Here is a 19,781-nt window from a genome sequence, read left to right as displayed (position 1 = left end):
ACCTTACAGGTGATATGTTCTAAAACGTGTTGGAGGTGGAGTTCATTACCATGGTCTATCCCCACTGGGAATGATCTTATTTAGTAATATTAAAGTGCTCACTCAGAATCACTAGAGGGAAGGTGCTGGAGTCACAGTTGAGTCGTGTGGCAGGAATGGCAGCATTGTGCTGGTTCCCTTCCCAAGGGGAGGAAAGAGATTGCCTTTCCTCTTCAGGAGGAGAATAGGAGAAAGGTCTTCTTGCCCCATGACAAAGGAGTTGGTGGTTTGGTTTGATGAGAGACCTGCATCTGCATCCAGAGGATATCCATCCAAGGTCAGAGGACAGAGCGCCAGTCCAAAGAGCTACAGCGTGCAGATACTCAAGGCACAGTTTGTAAAAGGAAAAAAAGAAAAAGGTCCCTGAACTGCTTTTAAAGGCGCCTTTGGATACAAGGAAGGTCATCAGGACTTAAGATCCAAAAGCTGGTATTCTTGTTTTTTTGAGTAACTAAATCCTGATTTCTATTGTTTATTGAAAGTAGAATTTTTACCTGCCATTTTTGTAACCCATAAACAGTTTTATTCTATGGGCACAACACTCCTTGGTATGAAGACTTATTTTGAACATCTGTGCCATAGATCCCTTGGGCCTATGAGCAGATTGCTGCCACCCCATCCAAGACTGGGGTGAAGTTGGAAGGACTCAACAGTGCCCCTTCCCCTAAGAGGGAAAACCCTGACAAAGAGAGTACATACAGAAGGGGAAGCCAATTCTATTTGTAAACTTTATTAGGACTTCCACCAGTACTAAAACTACTAGTGAAACAGTAATCTGAATAGTAAATGGAAATGCTGGTGAAAAAAAAAAAAAGATTACTTTCCAAAGTTTGTGTTATTTTCAGGTCAGGTCTATGCAATTTGGTGGCTAAAGTTTACTTGTTTTCTACCTTCAATTACTGTGTAGTTAAACGTACAAAAAAACCTTCTCTGGATTGTTTATAGTGCTCACATGATTAGACAATACCATCCTACTGTCTGAGGAGGTCAGCTCCCAAAAGAACTCTCTCAAGGTTTGCAATCAATTGCTTCAAGAGACTGTACAATTTAACTCTGGATACACACCCAGTTATATGATAGCAATCTAGAGATGAAACCAACGTAATGATCCTGCAAATTTCAAATACAAAAGGGCATCTACAGTCACACTGAAATAACTTTGCCCAAATCAATGCAATCAGACTTTTTTTTTTGTTTTATCTAGGAAGCAATGGTTCTGTATTGCAACTAAATGCGGCTTTTTTTTTTTTTTTTTTTTTTAATGAAAGGAACTTGTCAAAAAGCCAAATAAAAATCTAGATTTGCCTTTTCATTTGACAAGCAACCCCCCCCCTCCCCCCAACATGGATATGTAGGGCCAAGAATAAAAAAAGAACCACCATAGCAAGCCATAGCACAAGTTTTAATGTTAAACAGATTTCAAGTAATTAAAAGGTGCAATCCAACATTTGCTTATGTAGCTCTTCCAGGCTGATCCATATATAAAACATCATATATTCCCATTAATACAAAAGTATAAAACAAAGAAAAATGTTTTCAGGAAATACAAACCAGAAAAAAAAAATAACCTCTGAGGAACACAGCTTTACAAACAGTAATAAATTCTTTCAGATTTTATACAACTAGAAGGTGCACTGGCATTATGGCTCTAACCATTCTGGGTCTCTTTCTGTATCAAACAGCAAAATGAGCTACTTGGGATATAACAGTGTAATTAAAATGCCATAAATTAAATAAGTTAGTTCACATTCATTTTAGCACTTAAATTCAATGGTATCCATCTTTCTCTAGTATGTCTTTAAGGCTTTCTTTAAAAGCTCCACATCTCGGGTCTTCATAGTGTTGACTCTTCGGCAGCCATACTCTTCCAATTGCAAAGGTATGTATTTTTCAAGTAGACCTAAGCCCTGCTCAGCAGGACTGGCAAACAGCTTAGTCCATGATGGTCTGAAATTTCCTTTGAATCCCAAAAATGCTAGGCTCCCTGCCAAAAATACATGAGAGAGAGAGAGAGAGATCAAATTGAGAGGCTATGACAATTTCCAATACCAGAATTGAAAATGAGAGGGCACTGGTCAAAAGCCAATCCTAATGTCTATGCAAAGCATCAGGGTCAACTGGGAACCAGTAAAGGGCCTCTCTGCTGTGCAACAGGCCAAGACTTGGAGCTACCTAATGCACGAGAGTATTGAGCAGATGATAGAGAGGGATTTTATGTTTATCTTTGCTTCATCTCTTCAGTGGAATGCCCTCATTCAGAAGCAGGCAAATGGAACTTGAATGTGAAAAGCCCAGGAAATGTAAATGCAAGGAGAATTATCCTGATCAGGCACAAGATTTTTCTTGTTCCTTATGCTGGAAGCAGGAATTTTATAGCTAGGTTGAATATATAGCTAAACCAGCCCTGATTTTATCCTATTGTATACATGAAGATATAGCTCTATTTCACTATTGAGTTTCTTACGATATAAAATTATATGGTTGCCCTATTTACAGTGGAGTCAAAATTTGACAGCACTCACTGGATCTGTTAATTATCAGGCTTGATACAGCCTGGTAGGAAATTATTGGTGAAATTACTTACCTGATAATTTTGTTTTCCTTAATGTAGACAGATGGACTCAGGACCAATGGGATATACAAAAGCTACTCCCGATTGGGTGGGAGGCTGCCCGTAGTTTTGCATAGGCTGCGTTCTCTCGAGACTGAATATCCAGGCTTGGGAAGGTGTGCAAGGAGGACCATGTCGCCGCTCGACAGATGTCGATGGAAAACAGCAGTCTAGCTTCTGCCCATGAAACTACCTGAGCCCTAATGGAATGAGCTTTAACCTGAAAATGTAATGGCTTTCTTGCCTCCACATAGGCTCCTGTGACAACCTCCTTAATCCAGCGAGCTATGGTAGCCTGCGAAGCTAGTTTGCCCTGCTTCCCTCCACCGTGAAAGACAAACAGGCAGTCCGTCTTTTGGACCGGTTCTGAAACTTCCAGACACCACACCAAAAGCCTACTGACATTCAAATGACAGAGGAGGTGATATTCTTCCACGTCCTTGTGCTTATCTAGGGATGGTAATGAAATGGACTGATTCAAATAAAGTCCGAAACTACCTTGGGCAAGAAGGATGGAACGGTACAAAGCTGTAGCACTCCTGGAGTCATCCAGAGGAATGGTTCCCGACATGACAAGACCAATAGTTCAGCAATGTGACGTGCCAAACATATAGTCACCAGCAACACCATTTTCAAGGTTAATAAATGGAAGGAAAGACTGTGCAGTGGCCAAAAGGCGGGCCCTGTCAAAAACTCCAATACTAGATTAAGATTCCACAAGGGAACTGGCTACCGAAGGGGATGGCCGGAGGTGCTTCACCCTTTTCAGAAAATGGGCCATGTCCGGATGAGCCAACAGGCGGGTTCCATGCACCTCACCCTTAAAACAGGAGCGAGCTGCTACCTGGACCTTCAAGGAGTTAAGGGTCAAAACTTTATTCAAGCTGTCCTGCAAAAATTCCAGAATTAGTGGGATTTTGACCGAGGGGAAACACTGCGTTCCCTGCACCAGGCCTCAAATACTCTCCAGATAGCAAATGTTGCTTACCTGTAACAGGTGTTCTCACAGGACAGCAGGATGTTAGTCCTCACATATGGGTGACATCATCAGGATGGAGCCCAATCACGGAAAACGTCTGTCAAAGTTTCCAGAACTTTGACTGGCCCCTACTGGGCATGACCAGCATGACACTAACCCTGCAGCCAACAGGGGTCCCCCTTCAGTCTTATTTAAAAGCTACAGGCAGTGCTGAAAAATAAAACAACAAAACATTACGAACCCAACACCGCGGGGCGACGGGCGGGTTTCGTGAGGACTAACATCCTGCTGTCCTGTGAGAACACCTGTTACAGGTAAGCAACATTTGCTCTCTCACAGGACAAGCAGGATGGTAGTCCTCACGTATGAGTGAGTACCGAGCTGAGGATGTCCGAAAATGCACCAAATGTACCCAACGGCGTGCAACAGGCACAACAACTGGGGTGGAATTTGGTAGAGGGGATCCTGAACTCCACCGAGTAGGTGGAAGGGTGTTGGTACATCACGTTGGAAACAGGTTACGCAGGACAGATTGGCCGAAGATGGAATCTTGTCTTCCGGCTTTGTCCAAGCAATAGTGGGCTGCGAAAGTATGGAGAGAACTCCAGGTGGCAGCCCTGCAAATGTCAGGAAGCGGCACCGATCATAAGTATGCTACTGAAGTCGCCCTGGCCCTCACAGAGTGCGCTTTAACACGGTCTTGAAAAGGAATGCCCGCTTGCTGATAGCAAAAAGATATGCAGTCCGCCAACCAGGAGGAGAGATTCTGCTTACCCACAGGTTGCCCTAATTTGTTAGGGTGGAAAGAGACGAATAACTGAGTGCTCTTCTTGTGGGCAACTGTACGGTCTAGATAAAAAGCAGAGCCCGTTTATAGTCAAGGGTATGCAGAGCCTGTTCTCCTAGATTGGAATGGGGCCTGGGAAAAAAAGGTAGGTAGTATGATGGATTGGTTGAGATGAAAATCCAAAACTACCTTAGATAAAAATTTAGGGTGAGTGCGGAGTACTTCCCGGTCTTGCAGGAGTTTAGTGTAAGGCAGATAGGTAACTAGGGCCTGTAATTCACTAACTCTGCGAGCCAAAGTGATTGCCAGAAGGAAAATCACTTTCCACGTGAGATATTTTAGATCACAAGACTGAAGAGGCTCGAATGGTGGTTTCATGAGCTGACCAAGAACCAGATTAAGGTCCCAAGAAGGGGCCGGAGGACGTAATGGAGGCTTGATGTGGAGCAAGCCTTTTAAAAAGCGTGTTACAAGGGGTTGTACTGATAAAGGAACATCCTCGATACCTTTATGGAAGGCGGCCACCGCACATGCATTCTGATGGAAGATGTCTTTAGACCTGACTCTGACAGATGCCAGATATAGTCCAGAAACTTCGGGATTGGACAGGAAAAGGGATCAAGGGACTGAGAAGAGCACCATGATGTGAACCTTTTCCATTTATAAGAGTAAGATTTTCTCGTGGAAGGCTTCCGTGAAGCAATCAAGACACAGGAAACTGAATCAGAAAGGTTAAGTGGCTGAAGGATTAACCTTTCAACATCCATGCCGTCAGGGGCAAGGCTTGAAGACTGGGATGGCATAGGCACCCGTTGTTTTGAGTGATCAGAAGCGGGTCCTTTCCCAAGGGAATGTGCCTGCGGATGGAGAGATCCTGAAGAATGGGAAACCACACTTGGCGTGGCCAGTGAGGTGCTATCAGGATCATTGTGCCCTTGTCCTGACGTAACTTCAAGAGAGTCTTCGAGAGAAGAGGAAGTGGAGGGAATGCATAAAGCAGACCGGTTGCCCATGAGAAGGAGAATGCGTCTCTGGGCTGAGAATGTTCGCTGCGAATGAGAGAGCAGTAGTTGTCCACTTTGCCGTTCTGAGGGGACGCAAAGAGGGCTATCTGAGGAAATCCCCACTGTTGGAAGATGGAGTTCACTATAGAGGGGTTGAGTGACCACTCGTGCGGTTGAAAGACGCGACTCAGCTTGTCTGCTAGCACATTGTTCACGCCTGGCAAGTAGGTGGCCCTGAGGTACATCGAATGGGAGAGGGCTTCCGCCCATATCTGCGCAGCTTCCTGACACAGAAGGAAGGAGCCTGTGCCTCCCTGCTTGTTGATGTACCACATGGCCACCTGGTTGTCTGTCTGAATTAGGATGACCTGATTTGATAGGCAATCCTAAAAAACCCTGAGAGCATATCTTATTGCTTGAAGTTCCAGGAAATTTATTTGATGTTTGGCTTCCTCTGGAGACCAAGAGCCTTGGGTCTGTAGATCGGCTACGAGGGCTTCCCACCCGAGGTTGGAAGCGTCGGTGGTGAGAATGACTTGAGGATTCAGTCTGAAAAGGCAATCCCTGGAGGAGATTGGTCTGATTTTTCCACCAGGCAAGAGACAGACATAGTGAGTCGGTGATGTGGACAATGGCCAACAGAGGCTGAATCGCTTGAATCCATTGAGACCTCAGAGTCCAATGCATGAGTCTCATGGCTAAGCGGGCCATTGGTGTGACATGGACTGAGGATGCCATGTGTCCCAGAAGGAAGAGAAATTGGTGAGCGGTCGCAGCATGCTGAGACTGTAACTGGTGAGCGAGAGACACGAGAGTTAGTGCTCGTTGTCGAGGCAGGAAAGCCTTTGCCTGCAAGGTGTCCAAGTCTGCCCCAATGAATGACAAGGTTTGAGATGGGACTAAATAGGATTTTTCATAATTGACAAGAAATCCTAACGAAACTAGAGTGTGTAGGGTTAGACAGAGCAGCTTGCTGAGTCAGAGCCCTGATTAACCAGTCATCCAGATTGGGGTAGACGTGAACACCTTGTTTGCTGAGGAAAGCCGCGACAACTACGAGGCATTTTGTAAAGACTTGTGGTGCAGATGCTAGGCTGAACGGAAGCACTCGGTATTGATAGTGCTTGGGGCCTAGTAAAAACCTCAGGTATTTGCGATGAGCTGGATTTATCGCAATATGTGTGTATGCGTCCTGGAGGTCGAGAGAGCAGAGCCAGTCTCCTCTTTGTAGAAGAGGTAGAAGCGATCCCAAGGTTACCATCTTGAACGTTTCCCGCTGGAGGTACTTGTTGAGAGCACGTAGGTCCAGAATTGGACGAACACCCCCTGATTTTTTGGGGATTATAAAGTACTGGGAGTAGAACCCTGAGAGCGTGGAACGGGTTCTACTGCACTTGACTGGAGAAAGAGGGAGACCTCTTGATCCAGAAGAATGGAGTGATCGGATGTTTTCCACGTCTGTAGAGGTGGGTAGTCTGGTGGTAGAGCAAGAAAATTCAGATGGTAACCCTGAGCAATGATTGCCAATACCCATTGGTTGGTTGTGACTGAATGCCACATGTTGTGAAAGTGGCACAGTCGACCTCCCACTGGATGTGCGACAGAGGAATCTGGCTGCTGCTCTCTAAGCGGGAGTCAAAAACCTGAAGCAGGCCCTGGCTGGGGAGCTGCTTGTGGTTTTTGTTTTCGGGTTTGGCGAGACTGAGGTTTTTGATAAGGTCTCGTAGCACGGGATCTGGCTGGTGGCGGGTAAGAATTCCTTGGACGGTCGAACGACTTCTTAGAGTCCTTTCTAAAGGGCTGCTTTGAGGAGAAGTCGGAAGGCATCAAAGAGAGCTGTTTTAGGGTCTCATGATGGTCTTTTAATTCAGCCACCGTGCGTTGGATCTGTTCACCGAACAGATTATCTCCTACACATGGTAGGTTGGACAACCGGTCTTGCACTTCTGGGCGAAGATCAGAAGACTTGAGCCAAGCCCACCATCTCGCCGAAATAGCCGCTGCAGACACTCTGGTAGAGGTGTCAAAAATGTCATAAGATGCTCTGATCTCATGCTTGCCTGTTTCAAACCCTTTGCTTACAAGGGTTTGTAGTTGGTCTTGGAATTGCTGAGGCAGGGAATCTGAGAAGTCCTGTATCTGCTTAAAGATGACCCTGTTATATTGGGTCATATAAAGCTGATAGGCAGCAATTCTGGAGATGAGCATGGCTCCTTGGAATACTCGTCGACCAATGTTGTCTAGGAATTTCTGTTCCTTACCAGGAAGGGTAGACGAGTGAGATTTTGACCTTTTGCCCTCTTTTGTGCAGACTCTACCACAATCGAGTGGTGATCAAGCTGTGATTTTTTTAAAGCCTGGGGATGACTGAACTAAATAAGTGGTGTCAGCCTTTCTGTGTACTGGAGCAATTGATCCAGGATTTTCCCAGTTCTTTTTGAGGAGATCAAGAAGGACCTGATGGATGGGAATAGAAGTGATCACCTTGGGGGCATCCATGAATTGGAGTAACTCCATCATCTGTTGCCTATCATCTTGTTCCATCTGTAGTTGAAAAGGATCCAATTCAGACATTTCTTTCACAAAATTTATAAATGAGAGGTCCTCTGGAGGAGAATGCTTTCTACTCTCAGTGGGTGAAGGTGGTGAAGGTAACTCATCGGTGTCTGATGATGTATCATCATCCCAAGTATCATATGGATCAGCAGACTTCCCTCTAGGAAGTAGAGGAGGTTGGATACCTGAGGGTCCCGGTCTAGGCTCTGAGAGAATCAGAGGAATTACCGGAGTCACCGATGAAGACATCGAAGGCACCGGTGCAGGCATCGAGGGTATCAATGGGTGACTCAGTGGCGCCGACAGACATATCGGCACCGATGGATGAATTGGTGGCGAGGGACGTATTGGCATCGATGGCTGAGGCAAAACTCCCGATGGAGAGATGCGGAACGGTGTTTCTCCTCCCGATGATGCTGTCAACGGGGAGGGCACCGGAGCCATCGGAGACCCGGGATACATCGGTGGAAAGGCGGCCATTAACGCCTTCATCCTGGATAGCAGCGGTGCCAGCGCTGCTGGAATCGGGTCGATGGTGGGTTCCACAGTCGATGCCGGTGTCAGAGGAACCTGAAGACGTTGCATCGCTTTGTCGATGGCCTCCTTGACCAGCTGGTCCAGTTCTTCTTGGAGACCTAGAGCAAGGAGCCCCGGCTCCGGAACAGAAGAAGGAGGCAGAGGCACAGCCGAAGGGACCACCGTTACAAGTGGAGTCGTGGCTCCCGAACCCTGATCGGGTGTGGGTTGCCTCGGTGACCCGGTCGCAGGAATGGATGATGCCTTTCCTGGATGGGGCTTCTTTGACAGCGGCTCGGACGATGGCGAAGTCGATGATTTCGCTCCCTCGATGGTCAGAGTCTTACGGTGTCGATGGCGATGTTTTTCCCTGCGATCCCCTCGATCCTAAGGGGAAGTAGAGGGTGTCAATGGCCGTGAAGTCGTTGATGGCGGTCGGTCATCGGTCGGTGGATGATGCTGGTGTGAAGTCGACAGTGACGGTTCCGACGACATCGATGCAATGGACGGAGTCGGGGTTTGAGCACGAAAGAGAAGTTCCATCTTCTCCATTCTGGCCTTGCGACCTTTTGGTGTCATTAGGGCACATTTGGTGCAAGTCAGGACATCATGCTCACAGCCTAGACACATTACACAGACTTTATGGGGGTCTGTGATAGTCATGGTGCGAGTACAGTCCAGGCACCGATGCAACCCCGACGCCATGGCCATTGAAAAAAAATCGAGCCGCGGTACGGTCGATGGCCAGTAGGCTGCAAGGGCCAAACTCGACGGTAATCAACAGAAAAACGGGTAAAAACTTACCGAAGTACCGCGGTCAGAGAAAGTTAGAGGAGGGACCCCTTTGGGGCAATTTTAACTTTAATAATTCCGTGAGGAAAATTCCTGTCAGGAATCTCTTCAGAGCTCCTTTACCGCGAGGCTACTGCTGTGCGGAAAAAAGAAGACTGAAGGGGGACCCCTGCTGGCTGCAGGGTTAGTGCCATGCTGGGCATGCCCAGTAGGGGCCAGTCAAAGTTCTGGAAACTCTGACAGAAGTTTTCCGTGATTGGACTCCATCCTGATGATGTCACCCATATGTGAGGACTACCATCCTGCTTGTCCTGTGAGAACCGCAAATATGCTAGACACATAGAGAACTTCCACGCGTGGAGTAAGGTGGCAATTACTTTCGCCGAATATCCTCACTTCATCAGGTGAGCACTCTCAAGGGCCAGACCATAAGACAGATTCGAGTCAGATTTTTGTGAAGGAATGGTCCCTGCTGTAGCAGGTCCCTGTGTGGTGGGAAGCTCAAGGGGGGGGGGGGGGGGGGGTTCTCCACCAGGACTTTCCGCATGTCCGCATACCACGGATGCCTAGGCCAATCTGGAGCTACTAGTAGGACGAATCCCTTGTGGTGCTTGATTCTGTGAATGACCCTGCCCAGCAGGGGCCATGGAGGGAAGGCTTAAAGCAGCTTCTCTTCTGGCCAGGTCTGAATGAGAGCGGCGATCACCAGGGGCCACTGATCTCTTCTGCAACTGAAGAATTGGGGACCTTCACATTCTGAGATGTGGTCAGCAGGTCGATGGACGAGAGACCCCAGTTATCTACTACCAGCTGATAGGCTTTGGCTGACAATGCCCATTCTTTTGGATCCAGACTCTCCCTGCTTAGAAAGTCTGCTCTGATGTTGTCTTTTCCTGCGATGTGGGGAGGCTGAGATCATCTGTAGATGTATTTCAGCCCATTCCATAAGGAGTTCTATCTCCTGTGACACTTGCTGGATTTTGGTTCCAAGCTGGTGGTTGATGTAGGCTACCGTCAATGCATTGTCCAACGTTACGCGTACTGCTTGACCCTGGAGTATGTGGCTGAATTGTAGACACGTCAATCTGAGTCCATGGGCTTCCAGGTGGTTTAATGTTCCAGAGGGCCTCTTCCTTGGTCCAACATCCCTGGACCATCAGTTCCTGACAGTGAGCTCCCCAGCCCTAGAGGCTCATATCTGTCATAAGGACCAGCCAGTTCGGAGAAGACAGGGGTACACCCCTACCTAGATAAGCTTCCAGCAGCCACCACTGGAGCCAAGAGCATACTTCCATCGGTAAGTGGAGGCAAATCAAATAGTCTTGAGACTGCGGGTTTCAACATGACAGCAGGGAGTGTTGAAGTGGTCGCATGTGTGCCCTTGCCCATGGCACTACTTCCAGGGTTGCTGCCATCAAACAGAGAACTTGAAGATAGCTCCACACCGTCGTGCGTATTGTGCTCAACAACTGATGCACTTGGGACATCAACTTCCTTAACCGTGCAGTTGGAAGGAAGACCTTGCCCTGCTTGGTATTGAATCAGACTACCAAATATTCCAAGGACTAGGAGTATTTGAGACTGCTTTTGTCCAAGTCTATGAACCAACCGAATTCCTGAAGCAAGGAGGTCACCCTGTTAGCCACCCAGAGACTTTCTTCTATGGACTTTGCCTGGATCAACCAGTCATCCAAGTATGGGTGCACCAGGATTCCCACTTTTCTCAACGCTGCTGATAAGACCACCATAATCTTGGAAAATGTTTTGGGGGCGGTGGCCAGGACAAAGGGCAGCACCCGAAATTGATAATTGTGACCCAGTACTGCGAAGCGTAAGAAACGATGATGTTCTTGATGGATTGGAATATGTAGATAGGCCTCGGATAGGTCCAGGGATTTTAAGAACTCTCCCAATTGTACGGCCATTATCATAGAGCATAGGGTTTTCATGCAGAAATGAATCACTCGCAGATGTCGGTTGTTGCTCTTAAGATCCAGGATGGGGCAAAAGGAACCTTCCTTCTTGGGTACAATGAAATAGATGTAATAATGCCCCGTATTTTCCTGGAGCGTAGGTACTGGGATTATAGCCCTCATCCTGAGGATCCTTAACAGGGTAGTCTCCATTGCCTGTTTATTGTGCTGGGAGTTGCAAGGAGATATCAGGAATATGTCCCAAGGAGTGCAGTGAAATTCCAGCGCATATCTTTCTTGTATGACCTCCAGTACCCATTTGCCCATAGTGATCTCAACCCACCACTGGTATAAGAGGGACAGTCGACTCCCTATTTCCTCGTTCTGAGGGTGGGTCGGCAAAATTTCATTAGGGGATTCCTGATGAATCTGAACCCAAGCTTGCCCCTCTCTTGGGCTGTCGGCTCCAAAAGGACTGAGACGTCCCAAAGGATAAAGACCTCTGAAATGTCTTGTTTCTGTAGGGGCGAAAGCCCTTGGATCAACCCCTCATAGGTGAGGGCTTTCTTTTATCTTCTGGTAGCTGGGGAACTGGAGATTTGCCCCATTTACTGGCCAGCTTTTCCAATTTGCTTCTGAAGAGAAGTGATCCTTTAAAGGGCATCTTTGTGAAATTTTCCTTAGGAGGTGCATCTCCTGACCAATTCCGCAGCCATAACTGTCTTCTTACCGCCACCACTGAGGCCACTCCTCTGGCTGAGGTATGGAGTAGGTCCGAGCCTGCATCAGCTAAAAAGGTGGCAGCAGGTTCCATAAGTACTCTGGAATTCACCCCTGAGTCATCCACCTCCCAAGAGAGGAGCAGACACAAACGAGCTACCAGGGCACAAGAAGAAGCAATCTGTAAGGTCATTGCTATTGCGTCAAAGGCCTGTTTAAGGATGGACTCTGTCCGTCTATCATGTGCATCCTTTAAGGCCATTCCTCCCTCCACTGGGATAGTTGTTCGCTTAGAGACAGAACAGAACAGCACATCCACTTTAGAAAAACACAAACATTCTCTGGCTGCAGGATCCAGTGGGTATAGAGCTTATATCTCTCCTCCACCTTTAAAACTTGCTTCTGGGGTGTCCCATTCCAGGTAAATCAACCCCTGGATGGCTTCCAGTACTAGAAATTAGCAAGAGGCTTTCCGTAGAGAAATCAGATTGGGATTCTTTTTTGGTTCCATCAGAGTCCGCCCCAGGAACTCCCAGCATCTTAAGGGTCTGGGAAACCAGAGCCGTCTCTATGGAAAAACCATAACATGGTCTGATATGGTTCTAAATCAGGGGAAATTTCCCCATCTTCCGAGGAATCTGTATTCTCCTCTTCATCCATCCGGGTCCCTGCCAGGGTCACTCTTTGTAAGGCGAGGCATGCCTTGAGTCCTGCCGATAGACTGGGAGAGGGAGAGCTTACCGGCTGAAGATCCATCCAGACAGGGGCAAATGAGGTAGCAGACTATGCCTGTACAAAGGCTTAAAGGCCTTGAAAAAATTCCACCCAACAGAAAGCAACCAGATCTAAGCCTATCCCAGGAGGTACTGGGTTAGGTGCTGAAAAATTTCCCTCTCCCATGGATGACTCAGTCCCGGGGGTACTCAGGTCCGGGGTACTTCTAAGTTAAGGCTGTGGCTGACCCATCCTTTGAATGGGAGGAGCCGGGCTTAGCAAAGTCCGAGGAGGCCAACTCTCCCTGGGCTTCCTCACAGTGCTGACATAAGCAGGAATCCAGGTCAGACTGTGCAGCCCTAATATGACAAGTAGTGCAAAGAAAAAGGCACTTATGTTTCTTTGCTGGCGGAGCTACTGGAAACGGTAACTGCATGTTTGGTCGATTCGTGCTTAAAATTTTATGTGTACAGATTTCGGGCACCTATGCAGGCAGCAGCAAGGCACACATACAGCCTGTGCGCCTGGCTTTACTTGATTTCTGCGTCTAGTAAGTTGTGCGCGTATGTATGCGTGTGACGTTATGCACACATTGCGAGCACAGAGCCGACATGTACTGTGCATATCGACACTCTATGGTAGGCAATACAGCATGCACAAAGATGCCCAGAAGATGGTGCCACCGCAGCCTACCACGCGGTGTGCAGACCAAGCCTAAAGTGGGGGCTTGCCCACCGGGAGGCTGCTCAACACGCTCGGAAACCCACTTCACTTTACCCAAAAGGATCGGGAATGACGTTGGTACAGCGCGCCAAGCAAGGAAACCGGAAGTCTTACCAAAACCCCTCCAAAACGTCTCTGAATCTTTCTTTTTTTTTTCCGGCTGCGGTGGGAGAGATCTATGGCCGTCACTGCTCTGCTCGGCTTCCTGAATCCGCTGCCTTTCAGCTGCTTAAGCAGCAAAGTCCACGCCAGGAACCGGATACCAGACCAAGGCACATCTCTGAGGGATCTCAGAAATCACCTTAGGAATTCTGAACTGGGGGAGGTACCTTTAGGTATCACTGTAGGAGAGCGGGGCTCAATCTTTTCTCCAATTTAATAGTACAATTTTTTTCTTCCAAAAAGTACAGCAATCCCTATAGGGAAAGCATGTCTGTATCTGTTGGAGATGGAGAAATACTGAAGGGCTGAGGTCTGTGCAGGGGTGTATGTAGGGTGACATCAGCTTTGAAATCTGACTCCATCTCCATTTGCTGGCAGGGAAGCATAACCCATTGGTCCTGAATCCATCTGGCTACATGCTAGGAAATTCTCCCTTTTTTCTTTTCTTTCTTTCTTTTTTTTTTTTTTTACTGCTAATCATTTCTAAGGAGTTACTAGATATATGTAGCCCCTCCCAGCCATGATGGAACTCCCAGTGCTTAGCAACAGGTTAAAAAAATTAGTAAATAACTACAGGGGGATATTCGAAATGGAGAAATTACTTACCTGATAATTTCGCTTTCCTTAGTGTAGACAGATGCACTCAGGACCAATGGATATAGTGTACTCCTGATAGCAGTTGGAGATGGATCAGATTTCAATCCGACTCAATCCTAGTACATATACCCCAGTAGGAAATGCTGCTCTTCAGTATTCTCCTCGAAAAGCAATTGTGGATATATGTGTGACTGAATAACTTGGATAACTTAGATAACTTGATTAACTTTATAACTTGCTTAACTTGATTAACTTGAACTGGTTGAATTGGTTATAGCTGGAGACCGCCAGTGCCCTCAACCAAGAAATGTCGACACCCGGTAGGATGGATGTCCTAATTGGAGGGAAAGCTTGGCTTACTCGTGAATAACTCGCTCTTGGGGATGTCGCCCGAGAATTCCATGAATGATGGAAACTGTGGGTGGGATGCTGAGTCCATCTGTCTACTCTAAGGAAAACAAAACTATCAGGTAAGTAATTTCTCCATTTCCTAGCGTCTAGCAGATGGACTCCGGACCAATGGGATGTATAAAAGCTACTCCCGAACTGGGTGGGAGGCTGCCCGAGTCCCACTTAGTACTGCCCTTGCAAATGCTGTGTCCTCTCGAGCCTGAACATCCAGGCGGTAGAACCTGGAGAAAGTGTAGATGGAGGACCATGTCGCCGCCCGACAAATCTCGGCAGGAGACAGCATCTTGGTTTCCGCCTAGGACACTGCCTGGGCTCTAGTGGATTGGGCCTTGACTTGCAAAAGCAGCGGCTTGCCTGCATCTATGTAGGCCGCCTTGATAACTTCTTTGATTCAGCGGGCTATGGTTGCTCGCAAGGCCACTTCCCCTTGCTTCTTCCCGCTGTGAAGGATGAATAGATGGTCCGTCTTTCGTATGGATTCCGACCTTTCCAAGTATCAGACTAGGAGTCTGCAGACGTTGAGGTGGCGCAGGCAACGAGATTCTTCCGAATCCTTATGCTCATCTGGCGATGGTAGCGAGATGGTTTGGTTGAAATAGAAGTGAAAAACCACTTTGGGGAGGAAGGACGGGACCGTGCGTAACTGGATGGTTCCTGGGGTGAGTCTGAGGAACGGCTCTTGACATGACAGTGCTTGTAGCTCGGAGATACGATGGGCCGAACAGACTGCCACCAGGAAAGCTGTTTTCAATGTTAATAGTCGGAAGGACAGGCCGCGGAGAGGTCTGAAGGAGGTTCCTGCTAAGAAGTCTAGGACCAGGTTGAGGTTCCATAGAGGCACCGGCCACTTTAGGGGTGGTCAGATCTGCTTGACTCCCTTCAGGAAGGGAGAGAGGCTAGGTTACCGTCCTCACTCTTGGTTCCATAGCATGACAATGCTAGGAAAGCTATTTTAATATCAGCTATTGGCAAAAGGGTCAAAATAAGGGTGTACAGATATGTGGGGCCACAGCCAACAAAAGATTTTGTTTACAAATATTCCTGGATCAGCAACTAGCTTGCAGATGTACTCCAAACATCAAGGTTAGTCAAGAAAATCTGGGTTCTATGCAACAGCTAAAACTAAAAAAAAAAATTTACGCCATTGTGACCACAAATATTTTAATGTTTTCTTTCTTTCATTTTGAGGCATAATCACTTACATCTGTGGCTATCAGCTGATTATTAGCATTAAGGAGTACTCATGAAAGCCAGATTTTTTACAGCATAAAATATAGTGGAGAAAGCAATTCTACTTATTGTACTTCCTAAAAATATCATAAAAATCTCATATTTTATTTTACCCCTATCACTTCCCCCAAATTTTCTAAAACTAAAAGTCAGCCGATTACTCATGTGCTACCTATATAACACTAACTCGCCTCATTCAAGATACATATCCAAGAGTTATTTTTTCTTCATAGATTTTTTTTCTCTTGGCTTCCTGTTATCTTTTCATTCTTATTTGGGATTATGTTTATTATTATTTTTTTTTTTTAATTGTACTCATTAAAGCGCAACTCATGTAACAGCTATATTGTTAAGAATGAGAGACGAGAACAGATTAATATATAAAATTGAAAGTCACTCACCCTTGTTTCCAAGATGTGCTGGTTTGGCAGTTCCAAGCGAAACCAATGCTTCTGGGATACCATCAAGACTTCCCACATTACCACGTGTACCTAACAAAACTATAGACCTGCAAAAGAATATCGAAACATAGTGCGCCCTTCAGAAGAAAAGCTCTGCAGTAAAATGATCTATGCTATTTCATGAAGTATTCCTAGAAGCATGATAGCACCTTGTGCAAGAAGCAATTTGATACTCGGGGATGAAAATTTTGTGCAGGTTAACCCTGGGTAGTCAGTGGAGGCGTTCCGGGAGCAGGGCTAAGTGTTAGCCGATGAGCACACATATCGAGCACTCTCCAACTATTTATTACAAGATTTATAGTCCATCATATTACCAGATCTGTTCATGACGGATTACAATTAAACAACATTTCAACAAAGAAACACAATGATTAAAATGATCCTTCACAACTAAAGTTCCATGCACGTCTGGTAGTCGTAACTTTATCAGAGTACATTCAGTAGAAGATCTGTGAACACAAGTCCCGCTAAACGGCTAAAAAAAAGTTACCCGTGTAACTTTCCTGGATAAATTAGATGCTTGCTGGCTTACTGAATACTGACCTCAGCCTCCTTGTCAAGTTATTCAAAGCAGCACAAGTGATGCCTGGAAGCATTTGTCCAGCTAAGAGGAAGATTTATTAAGCCGGACCTTGCTCCTATCACATGATAAGGGCAAGGCCTGGTCGGTGCCATTTTGAAAAATAGCATCGACCGAGCCAGGGGCTAGGGAGCACCCCTGGCCCTCAGCTGACTACTGAAGATTAAAATTCAAGGTTTAGGCAGTAGGAGTGGGAATCTAGCTCACCTCCCCGACCACCAGAGTTCATTTTCTTGGGGTTGGCAGAAACCCTAGACACCTGGGATTTAATTATCTTTGTAAGGGTGGTAGGATGGGCCAGGTGGGTTCTCTGCCAAAGGGGTCATTTTTGGCATTTAAGGGGAGAGGGTAGGGAAGGGAGCAGGCTGAATCTCGTGTTTGACCTTGGAGGGGGGTTTCTTACTACTAGGGGGCCAGTGTCACCTTGCTTTGTGGTGGGGTTCTCCATTGACCCCCGAGGTGATTTTTCCTTATTTAGTGAAGGGCTATTTTTCAGGTCACTGGCACTTTTATTTTCCCATGGAAGCACCCGGGACTCGCATTAGCATCCCGATGCTCTCTCCAGAAAATTTCTACTGCTCCCTCAAACGCGATAAAATAACAGGGCTGACTTTTTTCTAAGTCACCCACATTATTTATTTACTTAAAATATTTATATATCATATATCAACATTACTAGGTGGTTCACAGTTATTTTATTTACTTAGGTTTGCCTAGGCATAAGCTGCTTTGCAAGCATTAGACAATTTTATGCAGGCAAACACATGCAAGGCAGCTAATTTTATAGGGGGAGGACATCTTTTGTTATATAGTGCCCTCAATATGGCGATATTGCACAATAAACATTTAAGCCCAAATTTTCAAAACCCTGCGTACGCCGAAACCGGGAGGGATACGCGTGTGGCCCGGCCGAGCGTGAGCTGAGTGCATTTTCAAAACGGACCGACCACGCACGTATCTCCCGGTACACGCGGAAATGCCGGGGTTTTGAAAAAAGGGCGGGCCGGGGCAGGAGCCAGCCAGGACAGCAGCCATTAGGCCCTGTCCCAGGGAAGCATGCGCCGGCAGCTGGCCGGCACGTGGAACTTACTACTGCTCAGAGGAGCAGGTAAGTTCATCAACAAGAAAAATGAGGGTAGAGAGGGTTGGTTTAGGGGTTGGGAAGAAGAGGGGAAAAGGGAGGAAGGGTAGGTAGGGGTATAGAAAAGTTCCTTCCCAGTCTGCTCCTTAACTGGAGCCAGCTGGGAGGGAACTGGGCAAAGGCCTGATCACGTCGCTGCGCATACTTAAAAAAATCCCCCCCCCCCACTCTGTGCACGCGAGTTGCGACCCACCCCCACATGCACGTGCCATATTAAAATCAGGTGCACATGTACGCGCGGGTATCATATTTTATAACGTACGTATGGCGAGGCGCACGTTATAAAATCGGCGCATCCATGTGCACGCGCCAGGAACTGCATGCACATGGACACGCGCATGTTTTAAAATCTACCCCTTAATGCGCATTTCATGCTGCTTAACTTGCGATATCACCTTATCGCAGTTTAGTAAATCTAGGCCTAAGTTTGGCACTTAGCCGGCCAAATATGCTGGAATCTGAAAATCCCGCTTGTCTGACAGTCCCTGACATAGCCAGAGAAGTTTATAGCGGGCTGAAAACATATCCAGCTGTGTCAGGGGCGGTACAGGGGCATAGTGGCATTATACAGCCAAGTTAGCCAGTTAATGCCGATTTTCAGCGTTATCCTCCTAACATAGCTGGATAACTTTAGGTAAGCCAAACAGCAGTCTAAAGCTAGTCAGGTATATTGACTGGAGCTAAATATGCCAGTTAACTTTCTTACCCGGCCAGCAGCTGAAAATGGTCCTCATAGCTTTTTAATAATCTTTTGAATCTGTACATGATTGAGATTTTTAAAAACGTATTACAAACCGAGGTGAGCTATTTGTTTTGATTACGGTGGAAAGAAAGCAATCAGGTGGGAGGAAGAATAGAGACAATACAGGATACAAGCAAATGTAAGGGGTAGCTATTTCATTTTAGAATTTGACCATTTCCAAATCATTGAAGATTTGTGATTGATATCATCAAGCTGTTAAACTATTTATGTGCAATTGACTCTAAACTATGGGGGAAGTGTGTGCTTGAATTACAGTACTTGGCTTTGATGGGTTTTGGTGCACAATGGCATATGTAGCTGTAACACTGTACTGCCATAATGTACCTTCGATATAACTTCTTACTTAATGACAGGTTCATGGAAACCACACAAAAGCTACCACCACCACCGCTAAAAACAGCAGATGTTACCGTTGCACTGGGTGGCATCCCTCTCTGCAAGGAGGCAAAGCACCAAGGCTGAAGTTTCTAGGCTGCAGCCCAAGCCACCTCTTGTATGCTGTGCTCAAATGGCCAAGCTTAAGGAAATGTACTTTACCTCTGCAGAACTTTCGTTTTTAAATATGTCACCAGGCGTCCAGCATCTCCTCGAGAAAAAAACGTGTGCTCTCTCACTGCACCAGTGCAAGCATCCACCACCACGAGGTATAAACCCTCTTTCTTAAAGGAAAACTTACTGCCCCCGACCTGAAAATACACAAAAGACATCACAAAGTGGAAACCCACGGAAGTGCTGCATAGATCGAGCGGACACTGGCCATGATGGTCATTTGTATGTTCGCTGCCAGACTGCATATGAATCTCAGAAAGGGCAGCGCTTAAAGTATAAGAAATCCAAGAGTTTGCAAATAATCCACATTACCATGTGCCCAATACATGCACACGTACTTTCCAAATAATCAGTGAAACAGATCAATAAAATGCGTTTTGCTGCTGCTGCTGCCTCTGAAGAGGAGGCCTGCAAATCTCATGTACCACACCGTCTTTTTCAGACATTCCATTAAATGGTACCACACCTTACTAAGATTCCCCATTTTCTTCAGGCAAGGGGCCCGGTGGTCAGTTTAACCAAAGGCAAGCATT

At 46.6% G+C, this 19,781-nt stretch overlaps 1 protein-coding gene across 5 annotated transcripts in view; it reads right to left on the bottom strand.

Annotated features, from left to right (window-relative positions):
* Positions 1 to 1,422: 1,422 nt before the first annotated feature.
* Positions 1,423 to 19,781, bottom strand: part of CEMIP2 (cell migration inducing hyaluronidase 2) — a 217,655-nt gene continuing 199,296 nt past the window's right edge. For 4 of the 5 annotated variants that reach the window (XM_029612545.1, XM_029612537.1, XM_029612573.1 and 1 more), the window contains 3 exons: positions 19,237 to 19,385; positions 16,156 to 16,262; positions 1,827 to 2,023 (listed from right to left, as the gene is read on the bottom strand). In XM_029612545.1, coding sequence (XP_029468405.1) covers positions 1,827 to 2,023; positions 16,156 to 16,262; positions 19,237 to 19,385 — 453 coding nt within the window. Of the gene's footprint in view, positions 2,024 to 16,155; positions 16,263 to 19,236; positions 19,386 to 19,781 lie in introns of all 5 variants that reach the window. The other variant, XM_029612554.1, reaches the window with a different exon arrangement.

This window comes from Rhinatrema bivittatum, chromosome 1 (genome assembly GCF_901001135.1).
Source record: "Rhinatrema bivittatum chromosome 1, aRhiBiv1.1, whole genome shotgun sequence".
NCBI classification, from domain to species: Eukaryota; Metazoa; Chordata; class Amphibia; order Gymnophiona; family Rhinatrematidae; genus Rhinatrema; species Rhinatrema bivittatum.
Note: the sequence above shows the minus strand (reverse complement) of the source record. Positions and strands in the feature narration are given on the sequence as shown.